We start from the raw sequence: 26484 nt of genomic DNA, 5'->3' as shown, positions 1-26484 counted from the left end.
TGTGGAATCTAACATTCTTCTAAAAAATATTCTATTGTTAAAAAGGAAATACTTTAAATACTATCTTTAAAAAAAAATTCAAGATGATTTATTTAGTATTTTTTTAATTCGCACCAACTACAAAACAACTCCATGTAATAAAACCATAACCTTTTATGTCTTAAGCTTCTTTAGTAAAATTTTTCAACATTATTTACTTAGATTTCAATATTCTAATTTCTATTTCTTCAATTTATTGCACCTACACTCTTTCAAAATTTATTATTCCATGTAAATACTTAGTATGAGCAAAAAAAGCTCTAAATATGACTTTAAATATTTTTATATTTGATTTTCTTATGAGACTAGATACAGGAGAAATTATTATTAATATGATAGTAGTAAAATGTTGATTCAAGTGAAGTTGAGATTTTTTTAATGCAAGACATAAAATTTGAGTTCTGTGATAAAAAAAGTTTAGTCAAAAGAAAAGAATCTATTAACAATAATAATTAGTTAAGTTTTATCACAATTAATGCCACCAATATCACAATAAAATAAATAATTGCAATAAAATAAAGTTTTAATGTTAATTTTAATTTCAATATTTGATGTTATTAAGAGGATAATAATTTAATAGATTTACACGTAAATGCAAGAGGATAATTATTATATATATATATAATTTATAAAAAGAATATTAAAAATTGATATAACCATTATTTTTAAATAAATTTATTTAATTATTATAGAATAAAAATAAACTATATAATTGTTTATTTTATTAAATAAATAAATTATTTTTTATTCATTAAATAAATTGTTCAAATTAAAAAATAATATTGGTTATTATAAAATATATTATATAAAAATATAAATTATTATTATTATTATTATTATTATTATTAACTAGCGGAAACAACATTTTATTTTTTTACTTAATTTTTATGGTGATATAAATTTAACATACATAAATAATGTTGGATGAGTCAAAATTAAAAAGTAAAAATTAATATTTAAAAAAATATGAATTGATTAAATAACCTATTTTTTTTTTATCTAGTTTAAGTCTTTTTTTTTCAAGTTTTTTTTTTCATTAATAATTTTGGGATCGGAAAGGGTGATAATGTTCACGTTGATGATTGACTTGATGGTAGATAAAAAAAATAATGACTTTATCAATATTGTTTGCTTGAAATGAAAAGAAGAAAATGTTTGAAAGTGAAGGTTATTTTATTTGGTAGATTAGATGTATAATGAATTATACTTAATATTATTCTGTTCAACATTAATTCTAATGTTTGGTGCAGTGATATCATTGTATCCACGTAAGTCCTAATTAAGATTTGATTCCCTTAAGACAAATATTAGAAAAAGAATGGTATTAAAAAACCTAAATTAAAAAATAACCAAACATTTTATAAAAAGAAAAAGTAATCCTCAAAATTTGGCTTAGTTTAGAGTTGTCTCTAGAAAGCAACCTAAAACTTTGTCTGTTGCGGAATTAGTTGGAACGGTGGTAGTGATCTTCTCCTAGTTAACACCACATTCGTGGCATTCATTCCTCAAGTTCAGATCAACTTATGCCAATGATGCACCCACATTTCTGACACTCTTCTCATTCATTTTCATCAAGCAAACAGACAAAACTGCTGATGGCAGCACAGAACCTTTGCTTCATGGCAATGCGATCGTCAAAGCTTCTCTCTCGCCCTTCCTATCTTCTCTCTGTTCAGATGCAGATGCTATCCTCTTCTCCTCCCCTCACCCGGAAGGCAAGCCCTTTTTTTGCACCATTTTCTTTTTCTGACATACCCACTTCTCAGTGTGTCTTGATGTTTGAATTTGATTACAAAGTTCCAATCTTTTTGCCTATATTGTACGTATTTTCACCCATTTGTTCAAGGGGGATAATTTTGATATAAAGGGAACTTTAGGCTTCCCTTAACCTTTTTAACGAGTTTAAAGTAAAATTCTATAATTTCAACTATATAGTCCTTATAAATCATATAGTCCTTATAAATCAATCACTCTTGGATAAACTTTTAAAGTAATTACTATGAAAGTCAACAGTTTTCAATTACAGGACATCCTTGTTTGAATGGTGAAACTGCAAGCAACCTTTAATTCTTTGTTTAAAGTGTGAACGACTTAAATCTGATTTCTTGTTAGCATTGTTAATGATTCGATTCCTAAAATTGATATTGGAATGACTATTTTGATGTAGTTGTCATTAGAAAACCAGACTGATGATTCTTAAGTCTTTCAGGGACTAACAAATGGGTGTTTATTATTTTAGTACTATCATTTGGGATATTCCTGTTACTTGTGCATGAGTCAGGTTTGTTTGAATGACAGATGAGCATAGATGCACAAAGTGTTGCTTCCAAGCTTACAAGTTCTGGACTGCTGAGGACTCAGGGCCTTATTGGAGGGAAATGGACTGACGCTTATGATGGAAAAACCATAAAGGTATACCTGCTGTTCATTTTTTCTCTCTTCTTCCAATGTATTTTTGGCAAAGTGAAATGGAAGAGGGGCAGCATATACTTGCTGCTTCATGGTCTATTAATGTTGCTGATGATAGTAGTGTAACTTTGCAGCCTGTTTTTCCACTTGAAATTTCTTTGTTTTAATAGTGTTATTGTTTTAGCATCTTATATATTCAATGACGTGACAGGTTTATAATCCAGCAACTGGTGAATCTATTGTAGATGTTGCGTGCATGGGTGGAAGAGAGACAAATGATGCAATTTCTGCAGCCTATGAAGCATATCGATGTATGAAACTTCCCAGTTTGATGCTGTATGCTATATTTCAAGCTACGAACAGAAACATAGGATATGGTTAAAATATATTAACAGAAATGCCTGACTATATATGTCGTTTCCTAAGATACTTAGTGTGTGTATTTGGGAGAGCCAATAAAGAGCTTATTTGAGCTCTTTAGGAAACTTAGGTGTATGAAACTTTCCAGTGTGGTATATTTCAGACTACAAGTAATGACCGGAACTAAATATGTCTTTGCCTTAGAAACATAGGGGGTGTTTGGAGAAGAGCTTATTCATATTTCATTAAGCTTCGTGGTGAAGTTTATCAAAAAACTATTAGAGAAAAGATAAAACCAGAATAAAATGATGTAATATTTTATTATTTCTGTGATACGCACAGCAGAATACAAAGGGAGCATTTTTAGTAGCTACCCTTGAAAGCAAAAAGACCAAAACCCAAAATAGAATCACCAAAAAAGGGACAGCTGGAAATAACACACTAAAGGGGAATATTGTGCTAGTGTAACGGAAAAATACAGAGAGATAGAGAAAATAATATCTTTTATATTCTTTATTTTTTAAATTGTTGAAAAACTGAACGAGTTTCAGATTTGGACTTTAAAAGATAAATCCGTATGAACTTAGAATGTGCATCAACAAAGGAAACATAGTAAGTGTAACCAGAAATGTGAGGTAATATGCAATGATCCCTAGAGGTTAGTAAAAATTAAGTCCAAAGGAGTTGTGTAAACAGTTTCAGAGGTAGAAGAAGGAAGTCTATGGGACTTCCCTATACAACAAGAAGATCATTAATCAAGAACATTTTTTTATTGACTAAAGGAATATTGCAACAATTAAGTATGAGTTTAAGAACATGAGAACTAGTATGAAGCCCAGACTGCTAGGGTTCAAAACTACATCATAAACTTTATGTGTAGTACTAGAATTAAACATATGCAGAATTGGAGGACAAAACAACAAAATCTGAAGGCGAATCAACTGCAGAGGACAGCAACACAGAGGACCCTCGAGGCTGGAAATTCCAGAAGGAGTAGAGACCATTAGTACCAACAACTCCTTTTGAGTGAAATTCAAAGAGGAGTACAAAATTATTCTCCCTAGTCTCTTGACGGGAGAATAATGAGGATGAAACTCAAAGAATACAAAATTGTCTTGCGTAGAAGTACTGACCCTTAATAAATTTTTGGTAATAAAGGGAACATGTAGGTTATTTAATAATGATCATTTAGGTTATTTAATCAGGATCATGCAGGTTATTTAATCAGAAACAAATAAGTTAATAGGTGACAAAAGAGGAAGAACCAGATTTGTGAATATGTAAAAACCTTGACCATCTCCGGTGAAAATTTTATCCGGTCCCTCAAAATGACCAAGTTGATGCATATTCTGTGGCTCCCTAGTGACATGAAAAGAGGCCCTATGTTTGCTTATCTTGTATGGCTTCGTGCTGCTATACATGATTTTAATGAGCTCCTTCCACACTGCACTGCACTATGTTTTTTATGATCTTGGGCTTATATGACTTGCCACAATAGTATGTAGCTACCCACGATCAGGTGTTGGGATCACTAGTAAACCCTTCTATGACTTCTACATCTTTTTCCTCCATATTTCTCAAAAAATGAACATAGACACATACTTCATTTGCAAGGGAAATACTGCCTTTACATCAGAAAGTAATAACTCTAAATGCCTTCGCACAGGTAATTCTAACAATCTTCCAAAATGAAAATATCATTGCATTGGAGATAGCATTGATAGGTGTTGGAAGCTGCATGGGAAACCCCCTTGTTGACTCAATATTGCTCAGACATCTATTGTTGAGTCACTTGTTGCTCCTACACTACTAGCTAATACTCTTTGGTGGTACACACGAGTAATTCATTTGGTTGTCTCTCTCAATCTTCTTCTCTTGATCCTTGGGTCATTGATTGTAGTGCAATCGTTCATATATCCCGTAATCATTCTCTTTTCTCCATCTTTACCACTACTACTATCAATTTTCCTTTTATAACTTTTGCCAATGGTTCACAAACACAAGCTTGGAACATTGGTTGTTTGTTTTTGAGCATGGGTTTGGTTTGGTCCCCCATGTTTTTGTATATGTTTTTTCCTTCTTTATATACAACTTTCCATGTGATGATCATATGGTTGTTGAATGTTGGGGTGCAAGCCTCGCTGGATGCCAAGGTTAACAATGATGCCTAACATGTGATCTTTAACTAAAAAAAATGTCTCTCTATTATTATAGTTTAATAGTAATCATACCCTTTTCTAATATATTAATGATGTATTAGTTCTTGGTTTATTTATGTTCAATAATCATTCTTTGTACAAAAGATGAATTAATATTTTGGACCACTCACAATATTATGATGGCTAAAATTTCCTGTGTAGCATGGAGCAAAACCACTGCTGCTGAAAGAAGCAAATTTTTGAGGAAATGGTATGGTTTTCTTTTGTGATTTCATGAGCTGAGGAGGTTTGCATATGTTTCTATGCATGACAGCTGGACATGTCATGATGGAAGTTCATGATTTGTATTTTTTGTTTGATAATAGTTACATCCTGTTCATCTTCTCTTCAATTTTCAAGGTATGATTTGCTAATGGTACATAAAGAAGAACTTGCACAACTTATAACCTTGGAGCAGGGGAAAACTCTTAAAGAGTCTATTGGTGAGGTATATGATGGGTGAACTTCTATTGTTTTGTACTTTGCCAATTATTTTTCCCTTTCTTTCTTATGTATTTTCCCTAATTGAATTTCATTATGGGTACAATATATATGTAAATGTCTATTTTACAGATAAACTACGGGGCTGGATTTGTTGAGTTTTCAGCTGAGGAGGCAAAACGTGTATATGGGGATATAATTCCTGCACCTTTATCCGATCGGCGATTATTTGTTCTTAAGCAGGTAACTTGGTGTCTTAAATTTTTTATTCAGCTTTTATTATACATTAAACAATAGGGTATGACTTATGGGGATAATGGGATTTTTCTTTCTATGCCACTCTATGGTGTAATTGGTTGAGATGAAATGTTTTATCATCATTAAGGATTCTTCTCAGCTTAAACATGACATGAAACAAAATTTTTTTTATGACCTCTATTTGTATTTGGCTCATGGTCTCTGTTAGGACCTTAGTTTTGGACTCAGGCCTAGTCACTAGGCCCACATTATGGAGAGTTTATTCCAAAAGTAATAGGAAGGGAAGTATGGAATAATTGCTAAGGTGGCAGTGAGAGAATGAGTAGTGGATTGGTTGTGAAGGTCACTAGGATGAGAGGGGGCATTAACGATTATAGATAGTTAGTCATTGGTAGAGAGCATTTGTGCCTTTGAAAGAGCCTAGCATTGGGCAATAGGATTTTCGATTCTATTGTATTTCCTCTTTATGCATTCATAATACACACATTTTCTTGATTAGTGATTGTCTTCCACCACTACTAATCTTGGTTTCTAACAAATTGGTTCAACATATTGGATGACTCAAGTGGGTGATAGAACCCAAAATGATTCATGGGCCCAAAAGAATGTTCAAGCTGATCCAGGTTTACATAGGCCTAGAATATGGCGTGTGTACACTAGGAGAAACAGAATTGAAAAGGCTAACAGAGCATGATGAGGTGGCAGAGAGAGAGAGAGAAAGAAAAGGTTGGGTGATAGTTAGTTACGGGATTTGTGGGTGTGTGAGGCGTGTATCCTTATAGGCACAACCTAGCATGAGAATGGGGGGGGGGGAGAAAGAATATTGCAGTTTTGCAGAATGGAGAATGCTAATTCTCTATAGGAGCATAGCTCTGGACAGTAGCCTCCTACTGTATTTTCCCCTTTTCAGTATCAATAATATACCACGTTTACCTCCTTTCTCTTATTTTCTGTGTTGGTCTGTATCAAACTGGTCCGACCTGCCGGATCTGCGAGGAAGAAACCAGTGCTAGGAGGTGTGACAATTCTGACGAATGCCACCGAAGATGGAAGCCAAAGTATCTGCTCTGGAAAATGAAGTTGCTAACCTACGTGCAACACTCAACACAATGCAATTGAAGGCTGAGAGTAACCAGGAACAACTATTGGCGATGCTGAGCCAGAGTTTGCAATTGAAACGGACTGATGGAGACAAGGAGACAGGCAGTAGCGGAAACAAGAATCGGAACGGTGAGGAAAGAGGAGATTCCGGCGGACCGACGTTTGGCTCAGGATGGTTGAAGCTGAACGGAGAACTGTTGGACGAGTTTCGTCAATCAGTGAAGAAGGTCGAACTGCCGATGTTCACTGGTGAAGACCCTGCTGGATGGATTGCTAGAGCAGAGGTCTATTTTCATGTCATGGAAACCAGTCCTGAGGTACGAGTGAACTTAGCCCATCTTTGTATGGAGGGATCTACAATTCATTTCTTCAATTCTCTGCTGCATCTGGATTCTGGTTTGATTTGGGAGAAACTCATCCAAGAGTTGCTGGAGCGTTATGGAAGCACTAGTGAGGGAGATGTCTTTGAACAATTGTCTTCACTCCAGCAGAATGGTTCAGTGGACACCTACATTCTGGAATTTGAACGTTTAATAGCCCAGATCCCAAAATTACCAGATGAACAATATTTTGGGTATTTCATCCATGGGTTGCGCGATGATATTCGTGCGAGAGTGAGGAGTATGCGTGCGATGGGGCCGTTGCCACGTTCACGCCTCATTACATTGGCGAAGGCAGTAGAGAACGAGTTGCAGGGTCGCAATCGGGTTGCCACTGGGTCGAAAGGTATGGGTCCCCGATTCGGGTATGGGTCTGGTCAATACAATAAGTCGACCCACCCCACTATGAATGGGCCAGTTTCTGTGGGCCGTGAACAGGGTCAAGGCTGGGTAATGATCCAAAACAACGATGAAAAACAGGGGCGGCTACCAGCGACAGAAAAATCACGTGCAACACAGAAGGATCGTGGAATCCGCCATCTTCCTTACCAGGAACTTTTGGAAAGAAGGCAGAAAGGGTTATGCTATAAGTGTGGGGGGAAATTTCACCCCCTTCACCAATGTCCGGATAAATAATTGAGGATAATGGTGTTAGAAGAATCTGAGGAAGAAGGTGAAGCGCAGGCTTTGATTTCAACGGAGATGGAAGAAGAAAACCTGGAAATTGATGGTGAATGCACTGTATTGAGCCTGCAGACATGTACTGTTCAACCCCAGACAATGAAATTGGAAGGTGCAATTAAGGGAGTACCCATTGTGATTTTAGTTGACAGTGGGACAACACACAACTTCATTTCTAAGAGGTTGGTTCAAACCATGGGATGGGAAGTGGAACTCACTAAGGAAATGAGAATTCGCTTGGGAGATGGTCATAAGGTTGTAGCCAGAGGAGAATGTAAGCAGGTGGAAATTGAATTAGAGGGAATTAAATTATTTGTGGATACCTTGCTGTTTGATTTAGAAGGCATTGATGTGGTTTTGGGCATGTCGTGGCTGGCTACCTTAGGAGAAATGGTGGTGGATTGGGGAAAGCAGACCATGAGATTCCAACACAACAAAGAGTGGGTCATGGTACAGGGACAGAGCACAAAACATACTGCACAAATAGCTTTACAAAGCTTTGTGGGAAACACACGTAAGTGGGTTGAGGAATGGTTTTTCGCCTCTGAATTGGTGCCCCAGAACAGAGTTGCACAGACCACTGAGATGACGAGTTTGACTCCAATTCAGAAACAGCAGCTCGACTATTTATTGGAGCAGTTTGCAGAAATTTTTACAACGCCCGTTGGACTACCACCAAGGCGACAAATAGAACACAGAATCAACCTGTTGGAAGGACAAGGTCCGGTAAATGTTCGACCCTATCGCTATTCCCATCATCACAAAGATGAAATAGAAAAACAGACCAAAGAATTACTGCAAGCAGGGTTAGTACGCCACAGTCAGAGTGCTTTTTCTAGCCCTGTTATTCTGGTGAAGAAGAAGGATGGATCGTGGCGAATGTGTGTGGATTATAGGGCTTTGAATAAAGCAACCGTGCCGGATAAGTTTCCAATTACCGTGATTGATGAGTTGCTTGATGAGTTGCACGGAGCTATGTATTTTTCCAAGCTTGACCTCAGATCCGGGTATCACCAAGTGTTGGTGCGAGGTGAAGATGTCCACAAGACGGCGTTCCGCACACATGAGGGGCACTACGAGTATTTGGTAATGCCTTTTGGCCTGATGAATGCTCCGTCTACGTTTCAGTCCCTAATGAATGAGGTGTTTCGAGCCATGCTTAGAAGATTTGTGTTGGTTTTCTTCGATGATATACTGGTATACAGTCACGATTGGCCATCCCATCTTCAGCATCTTTCCACAGTGTTGAGGATCTTACGTGACCAGAAGTTGGTTGTCAACAGGAAGAAGTGCGCTTTTGCTCAGTGTTCAATAGAGTATTTGGGTCATGTGGTTTCTCAACAAGGGGTGACTATGGATCCTGCCAAGATTGCTAGTATCATCAATTGGCCAACTCCCAAAAATGTGAAAGGTGTGCGAGGCTTTCTGGGACTTACCGGATATTACCGGAAATTTGTCAAGGACTACGGGAGGATAACACGTCCCCTGACGGAGCTGACCAAGAAAGATGGATTCACCTGGAATCCTAGATCTCAGCTAGCATTTGACACTTTGAAGATAAAGATGACAACAGCCCCAGTTCTTGCTCTACCTGATTTTTCACAACCTTTCATCATTGAAAGTGATGCTTCGGGCTGTGGAGTAGGGGCAATTCTTATGCAGAATTCCAGACCTGTGGCTTTTTTTAGCAAGGCTTTGAGTGAAAGAAATCAGACAAAGTCAGCATATGAAAAGGAATTGATGGCAATTGTCTTGGCTGTGCAACACTGGCGCCCTTATTTGTTAGGTAGGCAATTTATTGTATATACTGATCAAAAGAGTCTGCGGCAGCTATTGCATCAGCGGATTTCCACCATGGACCAACAGAATTGGGCTGCCAAGCTTTTGGGGTACCAGTTTGACATTGTTTATAAACCAGGGGCCACGAACGGAGGGGCAGATGCTTTGTCCAGAATGTATGAGACAGGGGAGTTGCATTCTTTAATTTCTTACCCTGTGTGGAGTGACGGAGGGCAGTTAATTTCTTACCCTGTGCGTAGCATGAGAATGGGGGGGGGGGGAGAAAGAATATTGCAGTTTTGCAGAATGGAGAATGCTAATTCTCTATAGGAGCATAGCTCTGGACAGTAGCCTCCTACTGTATTTTCCCTTTTTCAGTATCAATAATATACCACGTTTACCTCCTTTCTCTTATTTTCTGTGTTGGTCTGTATCAGTGGGGGAGGATGAAGTTCCATGAAAAGTCATTGTCAAGGAAGTAGTGAATGTCCCAAAAGATGGAAGCAAAGGTGGCAACTCTCTAGAGTGAGTTCGCTAATTTCTATTATTCTCTTCTAACAATGTAGACCAAGGCCAAGGAAAGTCAAAATAACATGTGCATCTAAAGAGTTCTATAATGAGTGTCAAAGACTGTGCTATTAAAGCATAACTGTAGTATCAAAACTATACCAAAAGCTTGACAACAATCATCAAATTTTACATTTATGGTTTGGTATTTTTGTTGGTTTGATATGTAAATATGCAAAACCATTTTCTAGATCTAATAGTCTCCTATCAGTTTGACCAAAATCATCAAATCTTACATTTATGATTTTGTCAACATTCAAAGTTTGAGGAGTTAAAGATAAGCCTTTGATCTGTCCAAGTATCTCAAAAATGTATTGTTGGATCGAGCGCTTATCACTAGGCGAAAAGCTATAGTTGATAGTTAGAGTGTTTCTACTTGAGAGCGTAACAATCCAAGCGCTATGATTTGACGGTCACTTGGCCCACCAGGCCTCCACCACAGGACAATTGATGCCACTTACAACAATCTCTTCCTCAACAATTGCTGTGCTAGAATCAAACTTGTGACCTTGGATCCGATTCCAATTGTTGGATTGAGCGCTTACTACTAGGCAAAAAACTATAGCTGATAGTCAGGGTGCACCTCTTTCTACTTAAGAACATAGCATCCGTAGCGTCACAATTCAATTATGACTTGGCCTGCTTGGTCTTTGTCACAAGACAATTGATGTCACCTATACAAGGTTGTCTGTTTCTTCTGTGTTGTCTCTTTCACTTTTTGAGTCGTCCAAATCTTCTTGTTTCAACATCAAAACTTTCTTGAGTCGGCCAACACTTTTTGTCACTTGTTAGCCACCACATCATCTCACCTCTAATGTGCCAATGTGATTGGAGCTGCCCTTCTCTCGCAACCACTACACACCTAACTCAACCAAATGATGTCATGTGCCACTAGTTCCTTGACATTTTATCTTCATACACCTGCACCAAATCTATGCTTGAAACTTTGTTGTTATTTATTTTGATAGCTCCAACAACCAACTAACAATGTTTTATTGCTGATCAACCTGAAACTTTGATGTTGTGGTTGCCATGGGCATAATCTTAACACCATATCACATTTCATGTCTTGATAGTTATCACTCCTTCAGAGACTATTTATAGGCAAAAGCCTCCTTGCTGACTTGTTTCTTAATGTGGAAAACATAGGTGGAAGCCGTATAAAGAGAATTTTTGGATTGCGATGGGGCTTTACAACAACTCAATTTTCATCTACAAAGAGCCTAGAGTAGAATGAAGACCCAAGGTGATAGACAAAACCAATTTTTGAGATAGAAGATTGGGTTTTTTCTCAAGTTATGGTCCCATGGGCAGAAAATAGTTGAAGCTCGCATTTGCCCCTAACTTTCTCCTTGCTACTATGGTCCTTTCCAAATTGTTGAAAGAATAGGAGCAGAGTCTGGAAAAATTCAATTGTCAGATTGATCCTGTATTTCATGTTTCTTTGTTAACAAAGGTTGTTAGAAGTTAAATAGTTGAAGAGGACCAACCTACTAGTTTGACGGCGGAACACAAACAAGTTCCTTTGATTGGAGGCAATATTGGTAGCTTGTAGCATAACCAAGGAAGGTGATTTAGTTCCCAATTGTTGATGCATTTGAAGAAACCATTTGGGTGAAGGAATTCAAATTTTGGAATCTATTTCTGTCTTTCATACTTGAGGACATGAATGCTAATCAAGAAGGGGACAATGTTAGGACCCCATTTGTGGACTAAAGTCCAGTCTCTTGGTCAACAATATGTAGAGTTTATTGTAGAACAAATAGGAAGGGAAACATGGAATAATTGTTTAGGGTAGTGAGAGAGTGAGTAATGGATTGGTTGTGAAGAAAATTCTGTTATAACTTGCTTTTTGGTATGAGAGGGGGCATTGCTGATTGTGGATAGTTAGTCATGGGGGGACAGCATTTGTGTCTACAAAGGAGCCTAGCTCTAGGCAGTAGGAACTTTTATTCTATTGTATTTCCATTTTATGCATTCATAGTACACACATTTTCATCTGTAGTACTAATCTTTTATTTCTGATTGTGGTTTTTAAAAATCTTGTGGAAGTCTCCTTAATAGATACATAATGGGCAGTGCCATATTAAAATAGGGCTTGTGTTAATGTCTTTGGATTTGCAGCCTGTAGGGGTTGTTGGTGCAATTACACCTTGGAACTTTCCCCTGGCTATGATTACTCGAAAGGTATATTTTGTTTTGAATATTTACCATCCAAATTTGACAAATTTTCATTTGTAAGTGATTTTATGAGTTTGTGAACATCAGTCATTTTAAGAATTATTTGTTTTCTTATTTTTCAGGTTGGTCCCGCCCTTGCATGTGGCTGTACAGTGGTCGTAAAACCCTCTGAACTTACCCCTCTCACTGCTTTAGCTGCTGCAGAACTCTCCATTCAAGCTGGAATACCAGCGGTAGTTTCTTAAACATATTTTTATATGGAAGTTCATTGCATATTTTGCTTACAGTTCTATCATTTTCCGCTTGATGTTTTGTAATTTTGTATTTAAATTTATTGAAAATTGTCATTTTATTATACATCAATAGCTTGATTTGGATGTTTATAGGTAGTTCATTTTGATACTTTGGTAAGTAATCCACTATGTGTTTATGTCAAAACTATATTTAACTCTGCTGTTATTTTGCTCCTTTGCATGTCTTTTACTAACTTTAATGCTTTACTATTAATAATTTGGTACTGTACCATGTACTTGTTGCACATGTGAAGTATGACTTCAGAAGAGAAATACTAAATTGGTTCCTTCGGACACACCTAATCATCATTAGTTCTTCCACTAGATTGTGTAAATTTTACAAAAGTCTTTAGTTACCCATTTCTTATGTTGCTATATGTCTGAGACCTTTTCTCCACCTTCTCTTCTTCCAGTCTTTTCCCATAATAAACCTTCCCTGTTTTTTCCTCCTTCCTGCCCTTGTTTATGATTTTAATGGGTGTGATATTTTATGACATAGGGTGTCGTGAATGTTGTAATGGGAAATGCTCCTGATATTGGGGACGCTTTACTTGCAAGTCCACAGGTTTAGTGACCATTTGATTTTATGAAGCAATTACGTTGTGAATGTAATTGAATATCTGAGTATGAAATTGTCAACCTTATTTAGGTAAGGAAGATCACATTCACAGGCTCAACGGCTGTTGGAAAGAAATTAATGGCTGGGTCAGCTGAGACAGTTAAAAGAGTATGCTTAGAATTTGTCATTAATTTCTTCAAATACTGGGCATCTAATATTGAGAAGGATATTTTACCCTTATATACATGTTTTTTTGGATTTGTAGGTATCTTTGGAACTTGGTGGCAACGCGCCTTGCATTATTTTTGATGATGCTGACCTTGATGTTGCAGTAAAAGGAACTGTAAGCTAGAAATGATGAGAATGCATGGTGGTTGAAATAATGTTTTTTATTTTAAGATATTGCTTGATTTTGTGTGTCTAATTTGGTTACAACTTAATGTATGCAGTTCCTGAAACCTTTTGACAATCACTCAAGAATAATGGATTGTTTAACTACAGAAAATAGAGACACTGAGCTGAAACTGTGTTTCTTTGACAGCCCGTGGGCTTTATTTATATTTGAAAAAACAAAATTAATACTCTTAAGAAAATATAATTTAAGCCTAACTCAACCCCACAAAACCAGCTTGGAATGTGAGGTTTGCATCATTTTATATATAGTATAATTTGGCCTTTATCTCTTGTTGATGTGGGTTCATTAACACTCCCCCTTCCCGCTAATAACTGAACATCTCAAGCATGGGATGGGGCAACCTGACGGTGGGTGACACGAGGCCCAACACCTTGTTAGGATAAGCTTTAAATGATTCTTATAATATCTTAAGAAAGTGGAATTTAAGCCTAACCCAACCCTACAAAATCAGATTGTTAGGTGAGGTTTGCACCCACTTATTTACCTTATCTCTTTTCGATGTGGACTCTTCAACATTTGTTAGGTCTTTTTATAGGGGAGAGACACTAGGGAGATTTGACATCAATGAGTCATGAGGAAACCCATATAAGATACTTGACACTACCTCCTACCCAAAACCTTTGTAATCGGTTTGTAGGACTTCTTTCCTTATATATTGTTCAACTTTTTTATTTTTACTCAGTGTGGGACTCAAACTCACTTGGATTCCTAACATTCTCCTTCTCAAGTGAGTTTGATACAAGCCAGCATTGGTTGCATGAGTTTTCCAGTGCTGGTTGATGTGAATGACTGAAGGTTTTGCTGCGGAAGACTTGAGGAATGGAATGATCCGTGTGGTGTGGTTTAATTATGGAAGGAATTCAAGGAATCAAAAAGAGGTTAGGCCAACTTCTTGAGTGTTCTAAGCCAGGTTCTCTCGGAACTATAGCAAAGAGAAGATTGAGACTTCAAAAGAGAGTGAATTCTGATTTCAGCAGAGTTCTATTTCTCATGAATGCAAAGTCTGGATTACAAAGAGTAGCAATGCCTATTTATAAGCATGGAGAGGCCAATGTAGCGTGTTGTGCAAGCTACAAACCCTAACTTATTCAGATTGAAGAAGGGTCGGATAATTAGAAGTTTAAGACATTTATTTTATGTTTTGTTGTTATTTTAAGTGTTGAACTTGAAATTTGTGGTGTTTAAATTTGATGTTATTGTTATTTGAATTTCTAGACATAATGTTATTACTAGTTATGATTGCCTCTTTCATTATTGTTGTATTACACTTATATTTTTATAAATTATCTATGTGTAAATATTGGATTTCTTTTGATCGCAATGCTTCTGTCATAACCCGTTATGATTTCCTTTGTAACTTTGTAAAGGAATTTTGGGGTCTATTATGCGATACCGATAACATTGATATCAATATAATAATTCTTTATATTTCAAGTTTTATAGTATATAAGTGAGTTAGATTTAAATCCAGTTTTTAAGACTTGTATTATCACTGGTTTCAAAATTTTTAAGTATAGTTGATTATTGTTGTACATTGTCATTTCTTGTATGGTGGTTGAGCTTTAGATTGAGCAAAAAATATGGGGTTTCTTGGTTATGTGGAACTTTAATTGCTCCGGGAAACTGCAAATTTCGTGGAGAAACCTTGATTTCATGTATCTCCAATTACCAGTATGATTATTATTGGTCTTGGCTTGATGACTGAGGGCTGCTTGGCTAGGCAGTTTCAATTTTAGCAGTGGATTACTGATTCCATACATGCTAGTGTCAAATAGCTCAATATATTTTAAGGCAATGCAGGTCTTATCATTCATTATTTCTTCCACTGGATAACTTTTATGTTTGTTATTCTAACTATTTGAGTCTAGAACTAGTGATCCTTGCTTCCTGTTTCTTAGAATAAGGGGTAAAAGACCAACTTAAGTTTAAATACCCACAACCAAGTCAAACTCTTTCTGATTTCTTCTATTCATTTGATCACCTTCACTTGTTTTTTCTTTGTGCAACTGTTAGGTGATGAAGTATAAGTATATGTTCTTTTGCTTCAGGTCTTATCTAGCATGATGTGGTGGGCTGGTGAAGTGATTTTTTTGAACTGTCTTTTTGTTAGCTTTTTGTGATTTTTATCCATTTTGTAGATTTTTTCCTTGAAAAATCATTTTAATAGAGGATGATTTATTAACCATGTTTGAGAGATTAGTATATGCTCTAAACTAATGTGCTCTTTATATCTATCAAATGAACAGAACTCCCTCAAATTGGGGGAAACCTCCTCAGTTTAATTTGAGCAATTTTGGAGCTCTTGTGTTTATGTGGAATTTCTGGTTTTTGAAAATTATGGTTTCTGTGCATGAATTATTTTGTTTATTAGAATCATCAGCGATAGATTTGTGGTTGGGCAAGTTGACCATGGGTTGGCATGGTAACAACCAACAGAGCTACATAAATTTTTTAAAGAACTGAATATAAGCTTCCAATTTTCGTTAGTTTCTAAATTTGAATGTTAAGTGGCATATTATAATTGTCCCTGCCGTTCAGTTATGATGACATCGCTAATTGTAAAATGTCATTAATTTGATTGCAGCTTGCAGCAAAGTTCCGTAATAGTGGACAAACATGCGTTTGTGCCAATAGAATTATTGTACAAGAAGGTTAGATTTAAAAGATAGTAAACTGTCGATTTTACAATTATATCTGTCATCTCTTGAAACTTCTCATTCGGATGTATTAATGTTACATGTTTATGACTCCCAATTTATGAGCACTTTCAAGAGAATTTGATACTTTTTTGCTAACTAATCTGTTTGATTAAGCACTTCCTAAATGGTATGAGTTTCCGAAATGTGTTACACAATCTATCTTTTTGATATAAAGTGCTCTTTTATATCTGTGTTGCTGATATGATCATGAGGACACTGTGAACCTTTCCTGGATTCTTACTAGCCGTTTGTAACCTTTCAATACCAATATCATTATGCTTATTGGTTGTGGCTACTGAGTGGTTTCTTATTTAGTTATGATATCATGATATGACATTGAATTTGTTGCGTTTTGAAGAATAAAAATTTCAGAAACAAAAACAGGAGAACTCAAGATAAACAATAAAGATAATTGCAGTGACATTCTTGTGAGATTTTTCTCCAAAGAATAGTGCTTTTATATTCCTATTGATGGTTTTGTTTGCTGTTTGAAGTTCACACAAATTAGTACATTATTTGTTTTGATACTTGTTGGTTTGATTTTTACTTAACCTTTTCTTTGTGAAGGTATATACGAGAAATTTTCAAATGCACTTTGTGATGCTGTTCAGAGTATGAAAGTTGGGGATGGTTTTAGTGAAGGTGTGACACAGGTAGTTATTGGTCTCTTGTTTTAGTTTTCTATGTTAGTTTCTGTTTTCTCTTCTGAACCAACTGTATATGCTTTTCTAACTTAGTGGTGGTAATCTTCATTCATATAGAATTCAGGTACTTTTTGATAAATAATTACTTTCCTTTCCAATATTCCTCTTCTATATAATATGTTGAGCGTCATTACTCTGTAGAGTCCTCTCCTAAATTTAGTGAAAATTAGTCATGGTGTAACTAAATTTCATATCCATCTCTAAACAGGGCCCTCTAATCAATGAAGCTGCTGTAGAAAAGGTTTGTGTTTCTCTTAATATTTCATTTTCTTTTTGCATTATTATAGGGTCTCCTCCAACTGATAGGAACATTTTTATTTGCTTTCTGGTTTTTGCTTACAGGTTGAGTCCTTAATTCATGATGCTACATCAAAGGTTTGTTCTCTTTGCTATTCTTCCATGTGATTATCTGCTTCAACCACCCTGCTTACCCTCTATGAAAGGCTGGGTATGGTGGGTTCTGATTTAAAACTAAACTGAACTGTTATTGAACCAGATTTTATTGACTTTATGAGCATAAAAGTTTTGTTCAAATTGTTACAACCGAAAATGATTTGGGGTTTGGTTTAACCAGTTTCTATTAAAATCTAAAATTTATCTTTTCAGTTCTCAACATGCCATTTTTCATCTTGTGACAGCACTAAATGTTTTACCTTGTCATTGGACTGCCTACAGCATAGTGGTACCTGTAGAATCTATTTATTATTGATATAATATTTTTCTATTGGAGTGAATGGTTCCCTCTTTCTTTGGTATTAATAGCTTGCTCTTTCTTCATAACCACAACAAAGCTTGTTGTAGTTAATGACTTTTTCTTCCCATAGCTGTTCAGAGAATAAACATTTATTTACTTCAGAAAAAGATGAAAAGCTTAGGGCTGAAAATGGAACGACTGTTGATTTGGAATTTGGATTGTCAAGTGTGTTTTTCCACTTGTTGTGTGGTTGAGTTTGGTTATAAACCTTAAAGGTGCAATACCTTTGGGTTAAAACTAACAACACCAAATTCTGCAAATTCGTTCATCTCACTTCTTTGTGGTTCAATTTAAGTTTTTTTTTCTTACAATTGTTTGGCCACCCCTATTTGTTTGACATTGTATTCAATCTCTTGAATTCTAAATGAAGTAGCTAAGAGAGTTAAGTAACAAAATTTTATTTATGCAAACTAGCAACCATATGTTGGCATTTAAGAATTATTTTATTGATAAAAATCACACCAATTTCATTCTCATAATTTCTATTTCTAATAATCAAAACCTTTAAAATAAAGAAATAAAAATATGTTGAAATGAATAGGAAAGTTCTGAAGATATTTTTCCCAATTACCATGGAGACATTGAGATTCTCAGATATTGAAATTGTTTTTATCCTAATAATATGCTCTTTACAGCATTGAGATTATTTTTATCCTAATAGTCTGCTATTTACAACACTCCTCCCTTAAGTTGGTGAATGAATATCAAAATTTTGATATGTAAAGAAACAGAGAAAATATTAACAAAAAGAGAACAGGTTATTATTTCACCTTAAAGTAAGAAGACACAAGGTAAGCAAATATAGGCTCTATAGAGGGTACAATAGATACACACTAAACATAGCAAAAATTAGCAAAACCAGAAAACTAATCAACATTCAGTTGAAAAATTGAATGTTTACATTTTTATCTCTACTAATGAATGTTAATCGTTTTCAACTTGCCCACAAGATTATGGAATCTGTTATGCAGAAGTCCTTTAGTGAAAATGTTTGCTATATGAAACTAAATTTCAACCCATAGACTTAAAATTCTGAAAAATAGTAAGGGTTTCAAATTTAAGTTTTAGCCATGTGAATAGTTAGAATTAACATATGATTGTGAGTAGTGTACCGAAGGAGGGAATGTTGTCTTCTAAAACTGATTACTGTGGGATTCTTAAGTAAGAAGAAGAGCTTTTCAAATCTCTACCAGAAATTACTGGAGCATAATCTTGCGAAAGACCTTCAAGAATGGCATCAACATATTCATCATGTTTGATGGGACATTCAATTCCAGCAAGTTCATCAGCAATGGACTTAATCTGTCCCACGACCTCACGTACAGTCTTGTTGTTAAGAGAGGTGGGATGGAGGTCAGTTCAAAGTTGTCTAACACTGGCCTTGGTTTGGGAAAAGAAGTGATCCTGAATTTTGTTCCCACACTTGATACAAACAAAAGAAAAGATTGACTTTGAAATTTTTGATTGAAGCAAAGAAAGCAAGATTTGATCTTGCACTTCCCGTTCTTCATATGCTGGATTTATTATTCCATAAGCTCGGTCATCATCAGAGTGGAAAGAAATAGATAAAATATATTTATGAGATATCTTACAAATGTGATTACAGTCTCTATTTATAGACTGTTTTACAACCTAATTAAGGAAAGAAATAATAGGCAATGAAAGCCAGAAATAATGAGTGTTTAAAGCTGTACAAATCAAATAAAATCAAATCAGTAACAAATCTGTCCTAATAAATATAAAATGGAATCTGCACTTAATTATAACATAATTCTCCTGATTATGCAACACTCCCCCTCAAGTTGGTGAATGTATATCTATCATTCCCAACTTGCAAGTAAGATCTTCGAATTGTTTTGTGGGAAGTCCCTTAGTAAACATATCTGCCAATTGGAGTCTTGAAGGGATGTACTCAGTGGCTATAAGACCATCATCCAACTTCTCTTTAATAAAGTGTCGGTCTATCTCTACGTGCTTTGTTCGATCATGTTGAACCGGATTGTGTGCAATACTGATAGCGGACTTATTATCACATGCCAAACCCATAGGAGCTTCATATTTTATTTTTAGGTCATCAAGTATGATCTTCATCCATAAGAGTTCACACACCCCTTGAGCCGCGGAGGAATAACGGGATTTACAACAAATCGATGAAGTATGTGTGACTTTAGGACATGTTCAACTTGTTTCCACTGAAGATAATTGGAATCATCAAGTTTTTCATCTATAGAATTGGGCAAATATTGGGAAGCGGAAGGGAGGGAGGTTGAATTGATCATTGTGGAAAACATTTCGGCTCATGATGCAATATTAGAATTTTGATATGTGAAGAAACAAAGGAATGATTAACTAAAGGAGAACTAATTATGATTCCACCTTAAAGAAAGAAGATACAAGCTAACCATATATAGGCTCAAGAGAGGTTACAATAGATACACACTAAACATACCAAAAAACAGAAAAAGTAGAAAACTAACCAACATTCAGTTGAAAAATTGAATGTTTACATTTTTATCTCTAATAATGTATGTTAATCATTTTCAACTTGTCGACAAGATTTTGGAATGTGTCTTGAGGAAGTTCTTCAGTGAAAATGTTTGCTATATGAAATCCTGTAGGGACAGGAGTTGTAACCACTAGGCCATGTGAAGATTATCTTTGAAGGAGTGTTTGTTAATTTCAATATATTTGGTTCTATCATGTTGGCCTGGATTATGGGAATTTAGCTTCTGCACTAAAACAAGTGTCTCTATAATGTTTTTCTGCTTCTCTACGTCACCAGCCTTTTTCTAAGAAACATACAACCCAAAGGTAGAGTATCTGTTAGTAACAAAATCTGCCTGAGCAATATGGTCTTGTGTGTGATAAATAAATAAGTTTTTCTACCAATCTCTGATATTGAGTTTTTCCTATAGGAGATTTTTCTTCACTTCCAATTTTATGATTTTGTTTAATAGGAACTCCTGAAGTTCTACAACCCAACTTACTAGTTTCTTCAAGGAGCTCAAGTACATATTTTCCTTGGGAGATGAAAATCTCCTTTTTTTGAATAAGCAACTTCTATTCCAAGAAAATACTTAAGTTTTCCCAAGTCTTTCATTTTCAATTGAGCCACTAATTTTTCCTTTAAAGCCAATTTCTCTGTTTCATCATCTTTTGCAATAATCATGTCATTCACATAGACCAACAATAGTGTAAGTTTACTTGTGTGTTTTATGAATAAAGTATGATTTACTTGGCTTTGCTTATATCCTAAAAAAACCATTATTTTTCTAAATCGCCCTAAAGATACTCTTGGAGATTGGTTAAGACCATATAAGACTTTCTTTAGGAGGCATACCTCAATCCTTCCATTGTGAGTTTCAATTTCGGAAGGAATCTCGATGTACACTTCTTCTAAAGCTTCATGAACAAAGTAATTCTTCACATCAAGTTGGTGTAAGTCCCATCCTCAATGAGCTGCTAGAGCAAGAACAACTCGAATTCTATTAATCTTTGTTACTCATAGTCAATTACAAAAGTTTGAGTGTATCCCTTTGCAACCAATCTTGCTTTATACTTGTCTATTAACCTATTTGCCTTATTTTTCATTATAAATATTCATATGCACCCAACAGACTTTTTGTCTCTTGGTTTGTCAACAATCTCCCATGTTGAGTTTCTTTATAATGCATCCTTCTCCTCTATCATGGCTTGAGTCCAATGTTCATTTCTCATGGTTCCTTGGATTGGGGTAGGATTTTTTGTGGCATCAATGACACTTATAAAGTCATTGCATACATATTGAGAAATAGGATATTTAACATACAATATTTTTCCCTTTGCATTGCAATGGGTAAATTCTCAGTAACACATACGTCCTCACTATTTCAGAGCTCCTCACCTCTGAGTCAAACAACTTTTCTTACTCTAGAATCAAAGTGATTTGTCTTTTCTAACATTTTTGCCAAAGAATGTCTTGCTACAATGGGTTGGTTCTATCCCATTTGTGATGACTTCATCACTTAGATCTTCAACATCCTGCAAAAATAGATATGGTAGTGACATGAAGGAGAGCTCCCCCTCTTCAAGTGCTTTCTCCCCCTGAAGTGTAGGGCGAACAAAAAAGGATTTTGTTTTGTGATAGGTGACATCCATGGTGATATAGACTCGACGACTATTAGGATGATACCATTTTTACCCTTTAATTTATTAGTTATTAGGGGGATAACTAATAATTACACATTTAAAATCTCTAGGATCTAATTTACTACGATTAGGATTATAGGAGTGAACAAAAACAGAACATCCAAAGACTCAACAAGGTAAACTTAACATTAGGGGAGTAGAGGGAACAAAAGAAAAAAAGGCCTAACAAGATTAACATTAGTAACCTATTGACCAGTGACAATTAACACAACTTCTCCCTAGTAGGTTTCAAACATGTAGAAAGGGAGGACTTGAGCTACTTCTAGAAGAGGGTGATTCTTCTTTTTTGCATCTCTGTTTTGTTGTGGAATGCTAACATATATTAGTTCCTGAGTAATACCACTACAAGACAAATTTGGAGTATTCACGATTCACATATTTAGTACCATTATCAGACCTAGTTCTTTTGATGCTTTTTCTAAATTGATTTTGGATAGGACAGAAAAAATTAACAAAGATTTGGAAGACCTCTTACTTTTCATAATGTATGTCCATGTGTCACGAGAAAAAAGTGCCAATAGTATTGCAATTTGCATGTACTCCTACTTTTCATGGATAGGGTATATGATCCAGAAGACTTAGTCATTGATTCAATCATGTTCTCAAATGATCAAGTTCCTATTTAAAAGCTTTCATACCAGACATTGAAACAAAAAAAAACACAAAACAAAGAGATAATAAAGATTCAGTTCTTGTTGCTTTGATTCGTAAGAAAAAGAACCTATTTGGTAAAATGTTCTAGTCAAATTGGAATCAAATGAGTCATCACCACTCATTGAAATGGGCTCACGAGGTTCCTACAACACTATTAGTGGCAGCGACTAGTGGCGCACATCTTTCTGCCCCACCACTAACCTCAACAACGATAGCAATTTCTGGAGTGGAGGTTATAGCATCTTTTTGGTTTCATTGGCAATTTTGTGATGCTTTTTAAGCTACTGTGTCGTATGCTTGAGCAGCAATAGAGTCTTATTCCACAAGATGGGTTTTGTTACATTGAACAAACAATGTCATTATGGGAAACCAAATTCGCAGAAAATTCCTTTATACCAAGGTCTTTTAATTCTTTGTTGCCCTTCATTCTTTACAGCTATGGTGTATGAAAAAAGAAAAACTTATATTTTCAAATGTACATTTTCCAACTTTTTTGATCTTTGAAAAATATACCAAGGTGGATAAATATGTCTAGTAACAATGGTCATAACAATTCATTTCCTCTGTATCTGTAGGGGGCAAAAGTAATTACTGGGGGTAAAAGACATAGCCTTGGATTTACTTTTTATGAACCAACGGTGATCACTGATGTCAACAATGAGATGCGCATATCCAGGTAAATCTTTTGATGTTGTCTAAGTTTCTGATTTGTGTTCCTCATTTGATTTCTAAGTTATAACCAACAACTTTGACATGATATTTTGATTAATTTCTTGACTAACTGATATTCGCATGACATATCTCAGGTATGGTATATTATAATATCTGGCCTTGTTAGTTTAGTTGATGCTGCACCTTAGATATCTGGTGCCCATGCATTATATTAGTGAATTCAAACTTCAAATTTCTCAAATAGTCAGGAATAAGATCAACATGATTGTTGTTGAAAATTCAAAGTTTTTTTTTTTAATATGCTCAAATGCCCATACTTATGGATTGTTAGAAATACAGCTGCACCTTAGATATGTGGTGAATTTGTTCCAATAATCAGCAATGAGAGAATACCTTTTATTTAGAGTAGGATGCTTGCAGTGCCAGTGAATGCTCAGTGGTATGTTAATAAACTTAGTGGAATTCAAACTAATACCTAATCAGCTCTAAAGCACTTAACTACTCTAAAATGGATATTATGTGTTTTCTTTGTCAGAATTGTGTAACTTGTTAGAATAGGTTAACTTATGCATAGTATTACCTATCTGACCTATATGTGTAGAATTAATCATTACTTGTCTGTATCTTTGATGTAAGGAACTCCTATAAATGAATGAACTAAGAGATGAAACACTCTCCTAAAAATATTTCCATACTTCTATCTCATGTTTCTCAATTTTAAACTGTATTAAATAGAAAAAGTTGGTAATGAGAGGTGACACCAATGCAAATTATCAGAATGGATGTACTATGGTGGTATCCATATTGTATCTATTAGATTTTTCTAAGAATAATAATGTTAGAAAAGGTTTTGTAATAGAATCAGTGAGATATATAGAGAAAGATACAATGTAAAATGTATAGTAAATAAGAGGCTTTAAAACACGAGAAAAGTTGATTTCCCGAGACGTGAGTACTTATCTGCGGTGTATTGCGCAAGTCTCTTAGGAATAACAGGAACTTCTTGGAAATTTTCGAGGATCAAAACTAGCAAGTTATTCTTCAAAGAGTAAGAATCCAACAAACCCAAAAATATTATAATTTAAAATAAAAGAATAAAAGTGAAGAGGGAAAGAGAGGAAGATGAAGAGTGCACGGTGAGTGATATGGGGAAGATGAAGAAGAGAAGCGTGAGTGAGAGATGCAATTTCGGAGCAAAGGGATGCGGTATTTATAGATGGAAAAACCACAACTGTCGCATTTTCAAATCCTAGTTGAGTGGCACCATTCCATGGTCATGGCTTCCAAAAACGGAGCAACCGTCGGTGATGGAGGAAGACCCGCGTGAAAGGAGGAGCCAACCACCCAAGACTCTTTCAACATTCTCCGAACCGCCCAAGAAAGAAGGGAAGTTGCGGGTAACTCCCTTCCGTTTCTCCTTCACTCCTTCACTTTTGCGAACGTGGATTTAGGGTTGGCAACCCTCTTTTGCAATATCTCTTCATTCTGCCATTTTAGGATTGATTTACAACAAAATGGTTGTAGGATGTATGGTTTGAGCATAAGAAGAGAGCCCATTCCAAAAACCTAGTCCATTAGGTGGGAGAGCCTAAAGGCTTAAGTACCACTTCAAGTAGTTGATTTTATCCCACATGGGACTCTTTAACAACATGTGTCAAACGCCCTCAGCTAGATGCTTCTGAAATATTATCAGCATATTCTGTTACTGTCATTCTTACATTCCTTAATCAAACTCCAATCACCTAGAATCCCTTCCCAATTAATCACCCTTGACTTTGGGTAAAGATTTCCTTATTTGTTTTCTAATTCTTGACACGTCATTATAGTTTCCTTGTCACTACAGATAATTTATGAACTGCTTTTTCTGCTGTCTTTTTAAGATAATAGACTGGCTGTTCTGGGGTTATAGATGTGTTTTTTTTTATATACATAAGGTTAATCTCTATGAAATGAAGTACAAACTGGGAACGAGTTTTGTAGAAACACAACTGCAAAATTGTTGAATCTTTTCACTGCATTGTTACTATATCTTCTGAAAAGCTAGCCTTCACCTGTCTTTGCTGATATGAGGATTCAAACCAATGCAACTTATGCAATTTACTGTTCTATATTTGCAGAAATTTTAGTTCACTTTGCCTTGTAATAGTCAAATGGAATTTTGTTTTTAATTTTCAGTGGACTTTTTTCTTTGGTTAATTACTCTATGATTTGTCTTATACCAGAGAGGAAGCATTTGGACCTGTTGCACCCCTTTTGAGATTCAAAACTGAAGAGGATGCTATCAGAATTGCTAACGACACCAACGCAGGTGGTTCTTGTTACCATTTTTTCTAACTTGATTCTTCTTTATGCAGGCTAGAAGAGTGGTTTTTGTCCACCTCCCATAGTGCCATTTTTATGTTTCTAGTTTTGACTTATCTGGGTCACTCTTGGTTTAACGTTGTGAAATGTTTTTTGACCATGAAACCGAATGTACATGTGAAGGTTTGGGTTCATACGTCTTTACAAACAGTATCCAACGATCATGGCGTGTTGCTGAAGCTCTAGAATATGGACTTGTAGGTGTTAATGAAGGAGTATTTTCAACTGAGGTGCGTCTCATTCCTTGTTGAACGAGATTAAGTGCAATGATACTTTGTTGATGAGTTTATCTATGCGTATGCATTCATGCAGGTGGCTCCTTTCGGTGGTTTTAAACAGTCGGGGCTTGGAAGAGAAGGCTCCAAATATGGAATGGATGAATATTTAGAGGTATGGACAAATTTTCATCTCTGTAATTTTACTATACAAACAGGATTGCTTCAAAAGTGCAACTTTTCTCCTTCAAAGTTTGTAAAACTCAGTTTGAAAACATTACATTATAATGTGTGATATTGTTGAAGTTTATCCCTATTACTTTTCCAGATAAAATATGTCTGCTTGGGAAACATGAACAAAGAATGAAGTATGACAGTGGCAAGTTAAAGAGAAAGGAGTTTATTTGTTGAAGAATATGCATATAGCAGCGCGCTTGTTCTACACAAATAAAAGCAGGCTTTGTTCTATTTGTTCTGTTTTTGTTTTTCATTTCTTTCTTTCTGATGTTTTGTTGAATAATAAAAATTGCACTGTTAAAAAAACAATGCAAATAGCCTTTGAACCTTCTGCGGTAA

The 26484-nt window shown here is 35.5% G+C and overlaps 1 protein-coding gene across 1 annotated transcript; it reads left to right on the top strand.

The window, feature by feature from the left end:
* The first annotated feature begins 1401 nt into the window (after nucleotides 1–1401).
* On the top strand, nucleotides 1402–26484 carry LOC137834974 (succinate-semialdehyde dehydrogenase, mitochondrial). Its single transcript, XM_068643254.1, has 20 exons — nucleotides 1402–1754; nucleotides 2338–2451; nucleotides 2660–2759; nucleotides 5169–5217; nucleotides 5367–5454; nucleotides 5580–5690; nucleotides 12338–12400; nucleotides 12517–12627; nucleotides 13187–13252; nucleotides 13337–13414; nucleotides 13512–13589; nucleotides 16246–16312; nucleotides 16928–17013; nucleotides 17273–17305; nucleotides 17407–17439; nucleotides 23236–23336; nucleotides 25555–25640; nucleotides 25817–25923; nucleotides 26006–26083; nucleotides 26237–26484. Exons 1-20 carry the CDS (start codon nucleotides 1635–1637, stop codon nucleotides 26273–26275), a joined length of 1608 nt encoding a protein of 535 aa, XP_068499355.1. The 5' UTR covers nucleotides 1402–1634; the 3' UTR covers nucleotides 26276–26484.

Source organism: Phaseolus vulgaris, chromosome 5 (genome assembly GCF_000499845.2).
Source record: "Phaseolus vulgaris cultivar G19833 chromosome 5, P. vulgaris v2.0, whole genome shotgun sequence".
In the NCBI taxonomy this organism is placed as follows: Eukaryota; Viridiplantae; Streptophyta; class Magnoliopsida; order Fabales; family Fabaceae; genus Phaseolus; species Phaseolus vulgaris.
Note: the sequence above shows the minus strand (reverse complement) of the source record. Positions and strands in the feature narration are given on the sequence as shown.

Coding starts and splice junctions, on each gene's coding strand:
- LOC137834974 (XM_068643254.1), top strand. CDS start 1,635: ATGGCAGCACAGAACCTTTGCTTCATGGCAATGCGATCGTCAAAGCTT. Junction 23,337..25,554: donor AATGAGATGCGCATATCCAG/GTAAATCTTTTG, acceptor GTCTTATACCAG/AGAGGAAGCATTTGGACCTG. Junction 25,924..26,005: donor AAGGAGTATTTTCAACTGAG/GTGCGTCTCATT, acceptor GCATTCATGCAG/GTGGCTCCTTTCGGTGGTTT.